The sequence below is a fragment of the Myodes glareolus genome, chromosome 18 (assembly GCF_982192425.1).
Source record: "Myodes glareolus chromosome 18, mMyoGla1.1, whole genome shotgun sequence".
Lineage (NCBI taxonomy): Eukaryota > Metazoa > Chordata > Mammalia > Rodentia > Cricetidae > Myodes > Myodes glareolus.
The window spans coordinates 47,292,266-47,305,641 of NC_142043.1; the positions used below are offsets into that span (position 1 = coordinate 47,292,266).

The window sequence follows — 13,376 nt, forward strand, 5'->3', positions numbered from 1 at the left end:
TTCTTATGGGAGTTCTATGATGCTTCCCATTCGGGTAAGGTTCAGATTTAACAGAGTTAATAGGCAGAAAGAACTCGGGGGATGGGTTCCACACTCTCTTTGTCAGGGATGAGGAATCTGAGATCCAGGGAAAAAAAGACTAGGTTTCCTGTCTCTCAGTCAGCCTTTGACTTTCCTTACTTAAAATTCTTTCTCTGAGAAGCTTAGCACAGTGGCACACACATATAGTTCTAACACTCGGAGGTGGAGAGGAGGATCAGGAATTCAAGGCTGTTTTGGGCTACATAGTGAATTTCAAGCCAGCCTAAGCTGTATAAATACCTTGTCTTAAAATAAAACAAAAACTTCCCCTGGAATAACATGTTAGTATGAAAATAAGGATAATTTTTTCCTAGTAAAATCCAAGAAAAAAATGAAACTCAAGTCACTTGGAAGCTCAAATTACTATCTGATCTGGTTCGTATTTTCTTGGCTTGACATTACACTTCTTTTTAAGAACATACTGAGTCGGCCAGTAGTTGTGCACGCCTTTAATATCAGCACTCGGGAAGCAGAGGCAGGTGGATCTCCATGAGTTTGAGGCTAGCCTGGTCTACAGAGTGAGTTCCAGGACAGCCAAGGCTATTACACAGAAGTCCTGTCTTAACAAAATTAAAATTAAAAAAAGAAGAACAAGAAGAAAAAAAATATATTGGTGTTACAAAACCAAAATGACTTATTCCATCTTGGAATACATTGTGCAACTCCATTCCGCCTAGAGAACTCTTACCACAGCTAATACAAGTTTCATTTCGGACCCACATAGCAAAAGGACAGTTAAAGGGGAAAGGACACAGGAGTTGTCTGGGTAGACAACTGTAACTAAAATTGTATTGTAGATCATTCAGAGTCTGAAAAACAAGTCTTCCCTATGATCTAGTTTAAAACAAGCTCCAGAAACATAACCAAAACAAGGTACACATCCCTGAAGCCATTAATATTGTTTATATCTGGATAAACTTTCAAGAGTTGCCAACCAAGCAAGATGGATTTCATTTCAGTCCACCAAAGGTGGCGAGCACAGACACATCAAACAGTGTAAACCAACAGTTCCTGAACACATGGGTTTCTTTTTTAAAAGAACACTGCTACTAGCACATTGTCACTTAGGCTCAGGAACTCCAGTATCAATAACCTCAATAACCTCAAGACTTCAGAGATTTTTGGCACAATGAACCTGGCTGTTGGTATACAGGGAAATCCTCATAGTAGAAGCAAAGGCAAGAGCTCCTTTTCTCCATGAGCTGTCCCCTCCACATTGTAACCACTACCTGACAGCTAACTGATGACAGACAAGAGTCAGACTTTATTTCATAGTTGGTATGTGTGGTAGTTTGAATGAAAATGGCCCCATAGGCTCACAGGGACTGGCACTATTAGGAGGTGTGGCCTTTTTGGAGAAGGTGTGGTACTATTGCAGGAAGTGTGTTACTGGGGGTGGGGCTGAGATCTCAGATCCTCAAGCCAGGTCTAATGTGACAGATTCAGAGATAGGACTCTCTGCTACCTCTCCAGCACCATGTCTGCCTGCATGCCACCATGCTTCTCACCATGATGATAACAGACTAAACCTCTGAACTGTAAGTCAACCCCAATTAGATATTTTCCTTTATAAGAGTTGCCATTGCCATGGCCGTGGTGTCTCTTCACAGCAAGAGAAACCCTATAATGTGTGTGAGGAAACTAATGTTTCACCCAATTCCTTCTGTGAAGAACAGCTAAACTCACCAACTGCCAGCAACTGGCCACTTCCTTAACTCACCTTGTGAGTATCTGCTGAGATGCTGGTCACACCTTTTACCCGGAAATCAAACGGTTTCTTCAGTGGGTACCCCGCTTTCTCCATGAAGACAATGAGGAAGCCCCCCAAACAAGCATCCACATGAAAAGGTATTTTGTATTTGAGAGCCAGCTAGTTAAAAAAGAACATAGGAGATTTATACATAAACCCTTAGCAGGATATGAGTGGAAAGAGGCTACTCTGAACTACATTCCATAGGTGTTAAAAAGTGGCTATCTGTACACTTATTTGAAGAGAGGGTCTCATATACTCCAGCCTGGCCTTGAACGTGATATTTAGCACATGGAAGACCTTTAACTTTTCTGACCCTTCTGCCTCAGATGACTTGCATATGTTACCATGCCCAATTTCATGGGGTGCTGAAAATCAAAACTAGGACTTGGTGCCGCCCTGGAGTACACTTTACCAACTGATCCACAATCCCAAACCCCAAAGAGTTATTTTTAACATTTTTAAATGAAGTTTATTTTTCATGTATATTTAGTCTTCAAAAGAGTCCATCTGAAATGTAATTTGTATTTAAATACACCTTGACCTCAAGCTTCCCTACCCCATCGTGTAAGAAATAGCAGAACTCTGATTTAACAGCCTCTAGAGGGAAAAGGTCTTACTTCAGTCATATGTGGTAGACATGTTCCTAATGGCAGACTACTTCCTGGTAGGAATCTAAGCATCTATTTCAAAATACCTGGGTTATAGGCATCCTGGATCATGTACTATCCTTTTCCCAACCAAGATGCCAGTGACTTTCAGAGGCACCCAACAGAGGTATAGGGGCCTGCTTGCCTTAGGGTTGATGAATGCTAGCAATCCCTGCTATGTTCAAACCCAAAAGTCAAAACTCCTTCTCTTCACAAAGCCCTGTACATCACATCTATTTTAAGTATTTATTTGCATAGCCTGTTTCTCACCTTGGCCACTTCAGGAATAGGATCAATCACACCATGAGGAAACTGTGGGGCAGAACAGACGAGCATAGCTGTGTTCCTGGAGATGGCTCTTCTCATTGCCTAGGAATTGAAGGTTTAAGAGAAATAAGAATCTTAGTCACAGCTGCTCATGACTTCTGCTGTAAGGACAATATGGACCACTGGCTCAGAGTCCACATTCACAAGTGCCCCCTCTGTCTCTGCACCCTGGGAAGACTGCCTTCTGGTATGAAGGGTTCACACAAGTACACATGGAAACACTACCTGAGAGCAATGCAACCGCTATGGAAATAGAAACAATTACTGAGCTACGAGGCAAAGGAGGCAACTGTGAGTCCCAGCCCCACAATTTACCAGTCAAGATTTAGTAAAAACTTGATTTAACTTTGCAGCCTACAAATTCCAATAATGGAACAGCTTCAATAAATGGAAAAGTTCCTCTATACATATGTGAGACATAAAAACAAGTTCAGGTCCATGGAAGGGGGTGTTGGGACCAAGTACATCCATGCTCATTTCACAAATAAAGAAAAGAAAGTAAAGGTGTTGTAAGTATCATCCACCTGTCAGCACTCGGAAATCTGGCTGCTTGTTGCACTGTCAGTCTAGTTTCTGCTCTAGTTGCTCTACTCTGAGCAGGGGAGTCCATCTGTGTAGGACTGGATAGACAGCGTGACATTCTGCCCCTTGAACCCTCAGAGGACTCACCCGCACATCCACCTCCATGCTCTTCTTGTCCACTGCAACACGTACAATCTTCATTCCAAAATAATGAGCTGCTTTGTCAAATGCAGCATGGGCACTCTCAGGAGCCACACTAGGTGATGGGGAGGAAGAGGACAGAGCAATGTAGAGCACAACAGGATCCAGGGGAACACTGCAGCAACTTAAGTAACTAGTTCAAACGTCTGATTAATTTCCCTCACACTATTATGTTTATACGTTCTTGGTATAAACAAAAAGAGCCATATTGATTTTCTGTAGACAGTTTCTTCCTAGTATTTAGGACATAAAAATTGACAACAGGAAGGAAATCTCAGAACACAAAAGGTCATGAAGCATAAATTGCTTCAGACAGGAAAAGGCTACCAGACAGAGGGTTCGGATGCGGTGTATGAGGCAGACCATCCAAAGGACCACTGAGAGAAGCAAGATGCAGACAGTAAGGATGCCCAGCAGAGGTGAAGAGCAGCAGCCACACCGCAGGCCAGAGGGGCCTGCCCGCTCTGAACAATCACCAACCTATGAAAAACTAAAATCTGTCTCTCCTACATGGTTACCAATAGTTTTTGAATAATGTTCAAAGAGAAAACAGAGTCACAGGTACATATTTGCTTCCAGATATCCCCATTACTCCACTCTCACCATTACTGTTTCTGTAAGAGAGAAAATTCTCTACAATGACTAAGTGCCAAGCACCAAAGGTTGACGTGTGAAGATGGCGATAGTAGCCAGGTTTGTTCTCCTAGGCAAAGTGAGTCAATTTGATGACATTCAGAGCAGAAACTACTTAGTTACCTATGCGTGGAGAAAGAACCAAAAAGCACTAGCCTAAAAGGTATAATATCAGTACCCTGTATAGATGTGGACTTAGAAGAAAGTCAGCCAAGAACCAAAATATATCTATACCAAAAGCAATAATAGTAACTAAACCTAAAAAAAAAAATCATTTTAGAATTCTTTCTTCTAGAAACATCTCTCAAGAGGAAATGTTCCTGTGGAGCACTTGAGGTAGTCGAAGACACTTCAGAACCATTCACTGAGCTATACTGCAAAGACAGTTTCCTTAGGCTCTGGATAAACTAACGGCAGAGGACTCTGTCTCCTTTGGAAAAAGGATGTTGTTCTCACTGTGTTCACTGTGTTTAAGCTCACATAGCCAGCTGTTCCATTTAGAAGACTACTGGGTGTGAAGGGGTAAAGGGGAGGTAGAGGAGCTGGGCCAGGGAGAGAGGGTTGGAAGAGAAGGACCAGAGAAACAGAATGGGCTCAGCTGACACTGCACTGCTTCAAACAGACAATAATCAGAGGGGAAATAAATACACATACATACATTTCTGGAGTTTTGATCCCCTTCTCTAAGGCCAAGTCCCGGTAAGCTTTGCAAGCCATCAGGATGCTTTCTGTGCCCCCAGATGTCACCTACGTGAAGAAAAGAAGTAAGTTAAGGGCAGGGATCAAGAGGTACACCCCGCTTTGACCTGAAAAATGTTGGATGCAGAAACAGACAAGGGCGTGGGCAATGCTGCAGAGACGACAAGGGATACAGGTGTGCCAGTGTCCAACAACTAACACTTCTGAAACCCGACTTGACATTCAGTAAACACATCCTATTACCTCACTATCTTTTAGCAATATCTGAGCTTGAATAATTTTCCAACTGAAGGCTAGTAGTATCTCAGCTCAGACTCAGCAACTCTGAAGAGTCATACACACTACTCTTGGATTTTTCTTTTCAAAAAAACAAAACAAAACAAAACTCAAGATCCTAGGCAATTCATTCAGCATTCCCCATTATATCTGTTGATAAATAAAACTTTCTGTACTCTGGATTATATACTAATTAGCGTTAGAATGAAGAATGATTACTAAACCTTCCTAACATCTACATATAGGATAAAGATACCACTGCGTATAGAATCCCATGGTCAAGAATTAGGAAAAAGATTAACCCAGAAAATTAAGTAATTTTTTGACTAAGGAAGCCCTTCATGAAACATGTGACCACCTTCCCTACAACAGCTCACAGAACGGACACTGGACCCTTGTCTGGACATTTCTATGCTGGGATAGACAGACTGCTAATAGTTAAGATTAACTCTTTAAGTCAACAACGACACTCTGTGGTCTAGCCTAAAACCTCAGCGCTGTCACATGAGATAACCAGACAGCTGTGTGGGCAGCTGGGAAAGTACCAGGCCTTACACACTGACAAGTCTGACAATGACCTAAACAAAAACATTTCCCAATTCCCCAGTCATCTGCATCATGTGTGCTGTCTTCAGGACAGAAATGTAATTATGGATTTAGAAAACAGGTCACAAGTCACTTGTATCTATCGACTCTTTTCAAAATATATAGAAATTTTGAGAACATAATTTAAGAACATAAAACATTTTCTTTCAGATATGGCCAAACATGGTGGTATTTATTATTTATGCAAGCCAGCCAACGTTCCCTGTAATCTGATTTTTAGTATATGAGTCTGTCCTCTCATCCACTGTGACTGAGGTAATGAAGTTACTATAGGAAAAGAAGAGAAAGGCCTGAGAACTGTTTAACGCCCACAGCTAGGCTCAGCCTAAAGATTTCCCTTTAATTTGGGAAAGCCTAATCTTCTTGCTTCTCTCAACAGTGAGTTCTTTTTCACCAGGAACAGCTATCAAGAGAGGCACACAGAGAGATGCAGAGATGGAAAAGAGAATGAGACCAAGGGAGGAAGAGAGGGAAACAAAGAGAGCACTCTATAGAAGTCTAAACACAAGAGGAGACAGACTGGGAACTGAACATTGTCCTTTCTCCCTGCCACACCACAAAAAGGTAACTGGAAAGAGACAAGGCTTCACTGCAGCAGTATGACAGTCCTTAGGGCTGTGTTTCTGTGTTAACATTACCTGAAAGAAACAAGAAAGGAAGCAACAACAATGGCAACAACCAAGAGCTCTGCGGTGATCACCACCAAATACGGAAAGAGAAGTCTATGTGACAAACCTCAAACACTGGCAGAGAAGAGTTGCAGAGGTACAACCGAACGGTGCCTGCTCAGCCCCGGGAATCAGGGCTGTCGGCAGAGCCCTGGACAGTCTCCCACTACATCCTCAGAGAAGCAGGCTTCCCTGTCCTCTTCCTTTCTGTGTGTAGTGGACATGGCTGATGGGGAGAAAGAAGCAACACAGAAAGACGGCAAATCTGACCCCTGTAAGAGTAAAGACCTCAGGGATTCGTGGTGGATAAATCTCTAAGTTGACTACCCTCTTGCAACTGTGCGGAGAGAACTTTTAATAGAATCTCTGAAGAACAGACCCTGAAATTCTAATAGAGAAGGAACAAAACTTCAGCCAGCCGGGCAGACTAGTCACCCACCTTGAGTCAACACAAACAGACCATCAGGAGAGATTACCGCAGAACCAGGATAAAGCAAATGGCAACTACTGTAAATACAGGGTTGGGTGTGAAAAATGAAAGCCCAACTCATGAGGAAACAGCTGAAGCGGCTTCCTTATAATGGTGTCTCACCGTAGCAATTCTGTTTTCAACAAAGTGTTGAGACCATTGAAAAACACATATATATCTGACCATAAATGTATTTTTGTTGCTATTTCATAACTGCAATTTCACTATTGAGCAGCAGGTGTCTCAGTTCTTAAGACCACTGGAAATAAGTGTTTTCTGATAGTCTTGACCCACAGGTTAAGAACCACCACTCTAGCACATAACCATAATATCATAATGAATACAACAGGAGATCAAAGTCAGACAACAAAACAAAAAAATGAGACAACAGATCAACGACAAAATAGCAAATAGCACTCACAGAAGGAGTAAATTTGTCAAGAACAGCAAGAAGCAGAATAAGCACCCCTAAAAATAAAAAATTCTCACTCAAAAAAAGAGAGAGATCTGAGATACACTTATAGTGAATCCAGATTTAAAAAAAAAAAAAGACTGACAGAAATACCAGTGCCATTCTCAACTTAGAGAGCTGTGTGGTGCAGTCAATGCCTGGAGAGCTGGAGACCCAAGGAAACATGCAAATACCTAAATAGCCTACAAAAGATGTGAGGGGGGACTGGAGAGATGGCTCTGTGGTTAAGAGCATCTGCTGCTCTTCCAAAGGACTTGGGTTCGATTCCCAGCAACTACATGGCAGCTGGTAACTGTAACTCCAGATCTGACTTCCTCACATAAAATAAAAATTAAATTAATAAATAAATTTTTAAAAAGGTATGAGGGCAAGAGGCTTTCCATTGATTTTGGCCTGTCATGTAAGAAAAATGATGGAATTTCTATTTCCAGCAATATATAGTTAATACCTTAAGCAACTTTACTTACATAAAAACTAAAAAGTTTGACAAAGCATTAAAAATTATATTCATCACTGAACTAGCATTAAGAACAAGCTAAACCCTAAGACAAAGTACAATCAACTTTCTCCAAGACAATCTGCCAAAGTTGGAGCTTCCCCTCCAACAATGCATGGACCAGGGGTTTGCCCAGGGTCACAGTGCAACAGGAGATGCAGAAAACCCCAAACTCCCCGCTGTACAAGAAATAAAACCTCGCTAGTGTGGAAGGTGACATTTTTCAATGGGATGTTAGGGCTAAGAAAAGCACTTTAAGAAAAGAAAATGAAGAAAAAGCCAACACGCACACATCCACAGCACTAGAGAGGAGGCAGGGGTTTCAATTTAAGGTTATCCTCAGCTACAAAGCAGGTTCAAGGTCAGCCTGGGCTCTGAGACTCTTTCTCAGAATACCAAAAAGAAACGGGGGTGGGGGGTAGTAGATCAGTAGATATGTAGATGAGTAGATGAGAAGAGAAGGAGAAAATATTCAAGTAGAGAAAGGTGGCAAAGTATCTGGTGAACCCACAGTGTTCTTTAAACTGTCCTAGCAACTCTATATAGGCTTAAAGGTTTTTGAAAATATGAAGTTAAAGAGGAAAAATGCCTAGATATATACCAAAATGTTGACACTCAGGATTCCAAAAGTACAACAGCATTTTCATAGATCATTCTACAACAACAATATAATAATTGTACAGTAGACTATTTTAAAACGTCTATTACAAGCCACTTACACATCCACAGGAATCTGGTCCGCCATTGAAAAGGGAACAAGTCATCCTTACAATTTCTGCCTCTAACTTCCGTAGTCCAGGGAAGATGTCTGGATGCAGCGGGTTGCTCCAGGCGAACTCTCCATAAGCCTGCAAGAAAGGCAAAGAGGTATAACGGTATAACATGAGATAGGCTGTTACACTAAACAAGGTGAAAATCATGCACCGAGCAAAGGTTATCAGGTTTTGGGTCCGACAGTAGGAACTGGAAAAAGTGTATGAACTATTCCCCAACTTAAAGATCAAAATATAATAGAAGAGACAGACAAGTACCTAAGTGATTTTACAATGTGATAAGGGAAGAAGTGTTAAAAGTGTTCAACTGTAGCACCAAAGGATCACCATCACTTCGAAGTCGTACAGATTTGGCTATAACTTTTAGCTGTACAGGTCAAATAAGCCCTCTGAGGCTCAGTTTCCTCATAGGCAAAGGGGACTAGTAGTGTCTATCTTACAGGGTTCTAGCAATAATGAACGAAAACAACCAAACATGAAAAGCAATGACGGTTTGCCTGCCACAGAGCAGCCGCTGTTGTTGAATGAATATGTGCTAAGGGGCCCGACGAGAGACCTGCTAACATCCTGAGTGCTCACGAGACGAATGGAAATTCATCATATGGAACAGGAGGGAAAGAATGTGGACGAGCAAGGCACATGCCTACATGGGAGGTACCAGGGATGGCTGGAACAACAGGTAGTCTGACGGTACAGAGACACATCATTCCTCCTGCATGAGGACCTGGGCTTCATCGACAGATAATGAAAAGTTTAAACACAGAATTATGACCAGGATATTATATCAGTGCAGAACTAAGTACAACCTCTAACACTAAGGTGTGTGTGGTTTCACAGTGATAAACACAAGGTCTGAGAGATCACAACTTTAAGTGTAACTTCTTGTAAGAGTGGCTTTCAAAGCTACATCCCATTCTACAGTTAGGATCATCTTATGGGGTATGCTTTGAGAACGTTATGATCAAGCAGCCTTACCCTGACTCCCATATCAAACAACTTTGGTTCTAGCATTAAATATTACAAATGAGCTGGGCGTTAGTGGCACACACCTTTAATCCTAGCACTCGGGAGGCAGAGGCAGGTGGATCTCTATGAGTTTGAGGCCAGTCTGGTCTACAGAGCGAGTTCCAGGACAGGCTCCAAAACTACACAGAGAAACCCTGTCTTAAACAAAACAAAACAAAACAAAACAAAATTTCAAATGAAACCAAGCAAAGTCCCAGCACTTAGGCAGAGGTAGGAGGATCTCTGTGAGTCTGAAGCAGACTGGTCTACATAAGCTACTCAAGGACAGTCAGGGCTATATAGAGACCCTGTCTCAAAAAACAAGAACAGTATCCTCAAATGACAGGATCCTTCACTAGGAATATGGCTTCCTCAGGGAACCCCATAAAGTCCAGAGGTATAAATGACATTTCACTTTGTCATAATTTGAGAATGCATTTGGCAATGTTGTGCACATTCATCCCATATGCATGAGAATAAACTTCTAAATTGCTATGGTTTCATTTCAACAATAAAATTTCCTTAAGTGATATTATTATTGTACTACTAAAAGGAAATTAAATAGTTAAATGAACTAGAAATGGCACCTATTCACATAAGCACCCAGTGTTCACCTGCACCAGCAGCTCTGTGAGCTTCGGCTCCCCATTGTACACAGCTCCTGAGGCTTTCCCTTCTTGCCAGAAGACATCTGCAGAAAAAAGTCAAGGGCCCTCAGTCAGGAGCAAACATCACTGGGAAGACAGATATTAACACATACAGGACAGACAAAAACTTTAGAGCATATGGGGAAAAAAATTTCAGGAACCAGACATATGGCTCAGCAGTTAATATATATTCACTTGCAGAGAACCAGAGTTCAGATCCCAGTGCCCACATCAGGCAGCTCACAACCTCTGTATCGCCAGCTCTACGAGATCCAATGCCCTCGTCTAGCTTCTGAGGGGATCTGCACTCAAGTCTACACATTCCCACACAAATGCAGTCCCAAACATATAATTTTTTAAAAAAATTAAGAAGAGTAAATGAATAAGTTGAGTGAAATTCACTGCTATTCTTATGTTAAAAACCAAAAGAGTTTCAATAATGATTTACCACAGCAAAATAGAGACAAAAGGTTATTCATTAGTGTCAACAACTGTGGGAAAATAGGAACTACATCAAGGCATAATGAGGACAGACAGTAATGTTGCCCTCACCCTCAGCTATTGTCTCTGAACATAAAAGCTGCCCTTTACCTCCATGTATTTCCTGTTCTCCATATGACCCTTTTCTGTAGTAGCTTCCCCATCCCCTCATTTCCCTAGCCAGTCACAGGAAGTATAGGAACCGCTCTAAGCAGAGCTGACAGAAACGAGCAAGTATGAAATCTCACTATATAAACTCCAGAGCTGCAGCCAGAGTACAAAGTGTACCAATGAGGAGCACCTCCAGCTCAGGCCCCACCCTAATCCACACTGCAATAGGCACTTGCCCATGCCACAACTAACATTCAAGAGTGGCATGGAAGTGACCACGAGACAAGGCAAGAAGGGCCCCCAACAAAGTTCCACTTGCTCTCCCAGAAAGGTTCTGTATTATACTAACAAAGCTGTTGAGATGGGTCCTTCGGCTCTTTCTGCGATCACAAAGTTGCACCCCATTAAAAGTGGTCTGTGAGAGGGGTGTTGCAGAAACACACTAAAAAGTGCATGGAACTACTAGCCCTCCAAAGCACAGTTCTGTCTGCAGTTCTAACAAGAACAGTCATGTGTCTCCATCTACTTTCACTCTTTTCCTACAGGACATGGCTGTGTACCACACATGTCTTCAGGCCTCTGGTCACCATGCTTACGGAGAGACAGGATGCAGTTTCACATCCTGCTCTTTAACTATTCCAAAGAATACAGATGGGTTACGACATAAGAAACGAAGGAAGCAAGGCAGCAACACGCCCTGAAAAACACAGACGTTTACACAATGCAGGTCCCAGGGTTGCTAACTATTCCGTATTATTACATCCTAGACCAGGCGTACTCAACCTCTTATATGTCACAATATGGCACTGTCGTCTACAAACGTGTTGAGCCTCACACACAGCTATGTTGGGAAACATGTTTCCATGGGCTACAGGTTGGACATACTTGTACCAGACCATATTTAATTCCATACTACATAATATCAAGAAATCTACAGCTATCCATTAGAAAATTTAAAGGCTGTTAAAGTCCAATCGGAATTGAGCCCTAGAACAGAAAAATGGATATGAAAAGAAAAACTAATTAGGACAGAATCTGGTCCTAGTTCATACTGCTGTAGCTGCACTTATTTTCTAGTTTTAACAAATGTAACATGTTTCACAATTAGGGTGAGGAGCACACAGGAAGCTGCTATTCCATTTTTACTACGTATTTATAATTTAAAATGTCAAACTAAAAAGCGTATTTGGAAGGAGATGTTGCCCAGTTGGTCAGTGCCTGACTGGCATGCTGTAAGTTCAGTGCTAGTACTGCATAAACCGGGCACAGTGACACATCCTGCAATCCAAGCTTACGGAAAGTAACAAGAAAACCAAATATTCAAGATCACCCTCAGCTATATTAAGACCCTCTTTCAAAAACCAAAAGTCTCTAACAGATATGCATGTGTTTATGTTAATAGCAGCAACGGCAATACTTAGCACTTACTGAACAAGTATTCAATGACATATGCCAGCTACTACATGTTTTCATGTATGATTTCCTTTAATCCTTCTTTTAAGATTTATTTATTGATTATATATACAGTAGTCTGCCTGCATGTATGCCTGAATGCCAGAACAGAGTACCAGATCTCATTATAGATGGTTGTGAACCACCAGGTCTCATTACAGATGGTTGTGAACCACGGTTGCTGAGAATTGAACTCAGGACCTCTGGAAGAACAGTCAGTGTTCTTACCCTCTAAGCCATTTCTCCAGCTCTCCTTTAATCTCTTAATCTGACTTTTAGGGAAGTGGAGACTGTAGAAATAAACTGGAGCACACAGAAAGTAATCCAAGGTCATATTAAAATTGAAAATCCAGACATTTGTGAACCTGAATGATTCTCCAGTTATGCTCTTGAACATGGTATGTGTCAATGCATATAGAAGACCAATACATCTGTACAGCTCAGTATGTGTAGACAAATATACACCTATACAGACCAATTGTACATTCATCCATCAGCCACCTACCTATTTTTTTCTTTCAATTAATTTTTTTTATGTTTACAGGTGTTTTGCCTGCATGTATCTGTGTACCCATGTGCAAGCCTCATGCCAGGGAAGCCAGAAGAGGTATCTGGAACGCCTGGAACTAGAGTTACAGATAGTTATAAACCACCAGGTGGGTGCTGGGAATTTCTCAGATCTCTGGAAGAGTAGTCAATGCTCTCAAGCATTAAACCCCTAGCCCCTACCTACCTATCTTTATCATCTGTGTTCATCTTTGTTCATTTTTTGAAACAGTATCTATTAAAGTCCTAGCTGGCCTGATACTACAAGACCTGGACTGGTCTTGGGTTTGCAGCAATCCTCTTATCTCAGCCTCCTAATACTGGAATTATGGGAAGCACCACCACACCCAGCTTTGTGCTCATCTTTGGATGGTGGAGTTATAGTAATCTTCGGTGCCTTGAAACAGATACCACAATTTTGATATGAATTTTGATATCACAATATGCAATATGAAATCTGGTCTTGGAAGTAGGGAATGGGTCCTCCAGTACATGTGATCCTTGATCTACGT

At 41.6% G+C, this 13,376-nt stretch overlaps 1 protein-coding gene across 1 annotated transcript in view; it reads right to left on the reverse strand.

Annotated features, from left to right (window-relative positions):
* Sgpl1 (sphingosine-1-phosphate lyase 1) overlaps nt 1–13,376 on the reverse strand; it is a 49,659-nt gene that overhangs the window by 4,482 nt on the left and 31,801 nt on the right. The window contains exons 6-11 of the mRNA XM_087898141.1: nt 10,243–10,319; nt 8,570–8,698; nt 4,823–4,911; nt 3,478–3,586; nt 2,752–2,850; nt 1,802–1,951 (exon numbers count right to left, since the gene is read on the reverse strand). Of these exons, the coding sequence (XP_087754267.1) occupies nt 1,802–1,951; nt 2,752–2,850; nt 3,478–3,586; nt 4,823–4,911; nt 8,570–8,698; nt 10,243–10,319 (653 nt within the window). The remainder of the gene's footprint in view (nt 1–1,801; nt 1,952–2,751; nt 2,851–3,477; nt 3,587–4,822; nt 4,912–8,569; nt 8,699–10,242; nt 10,320–13,376) is intronic.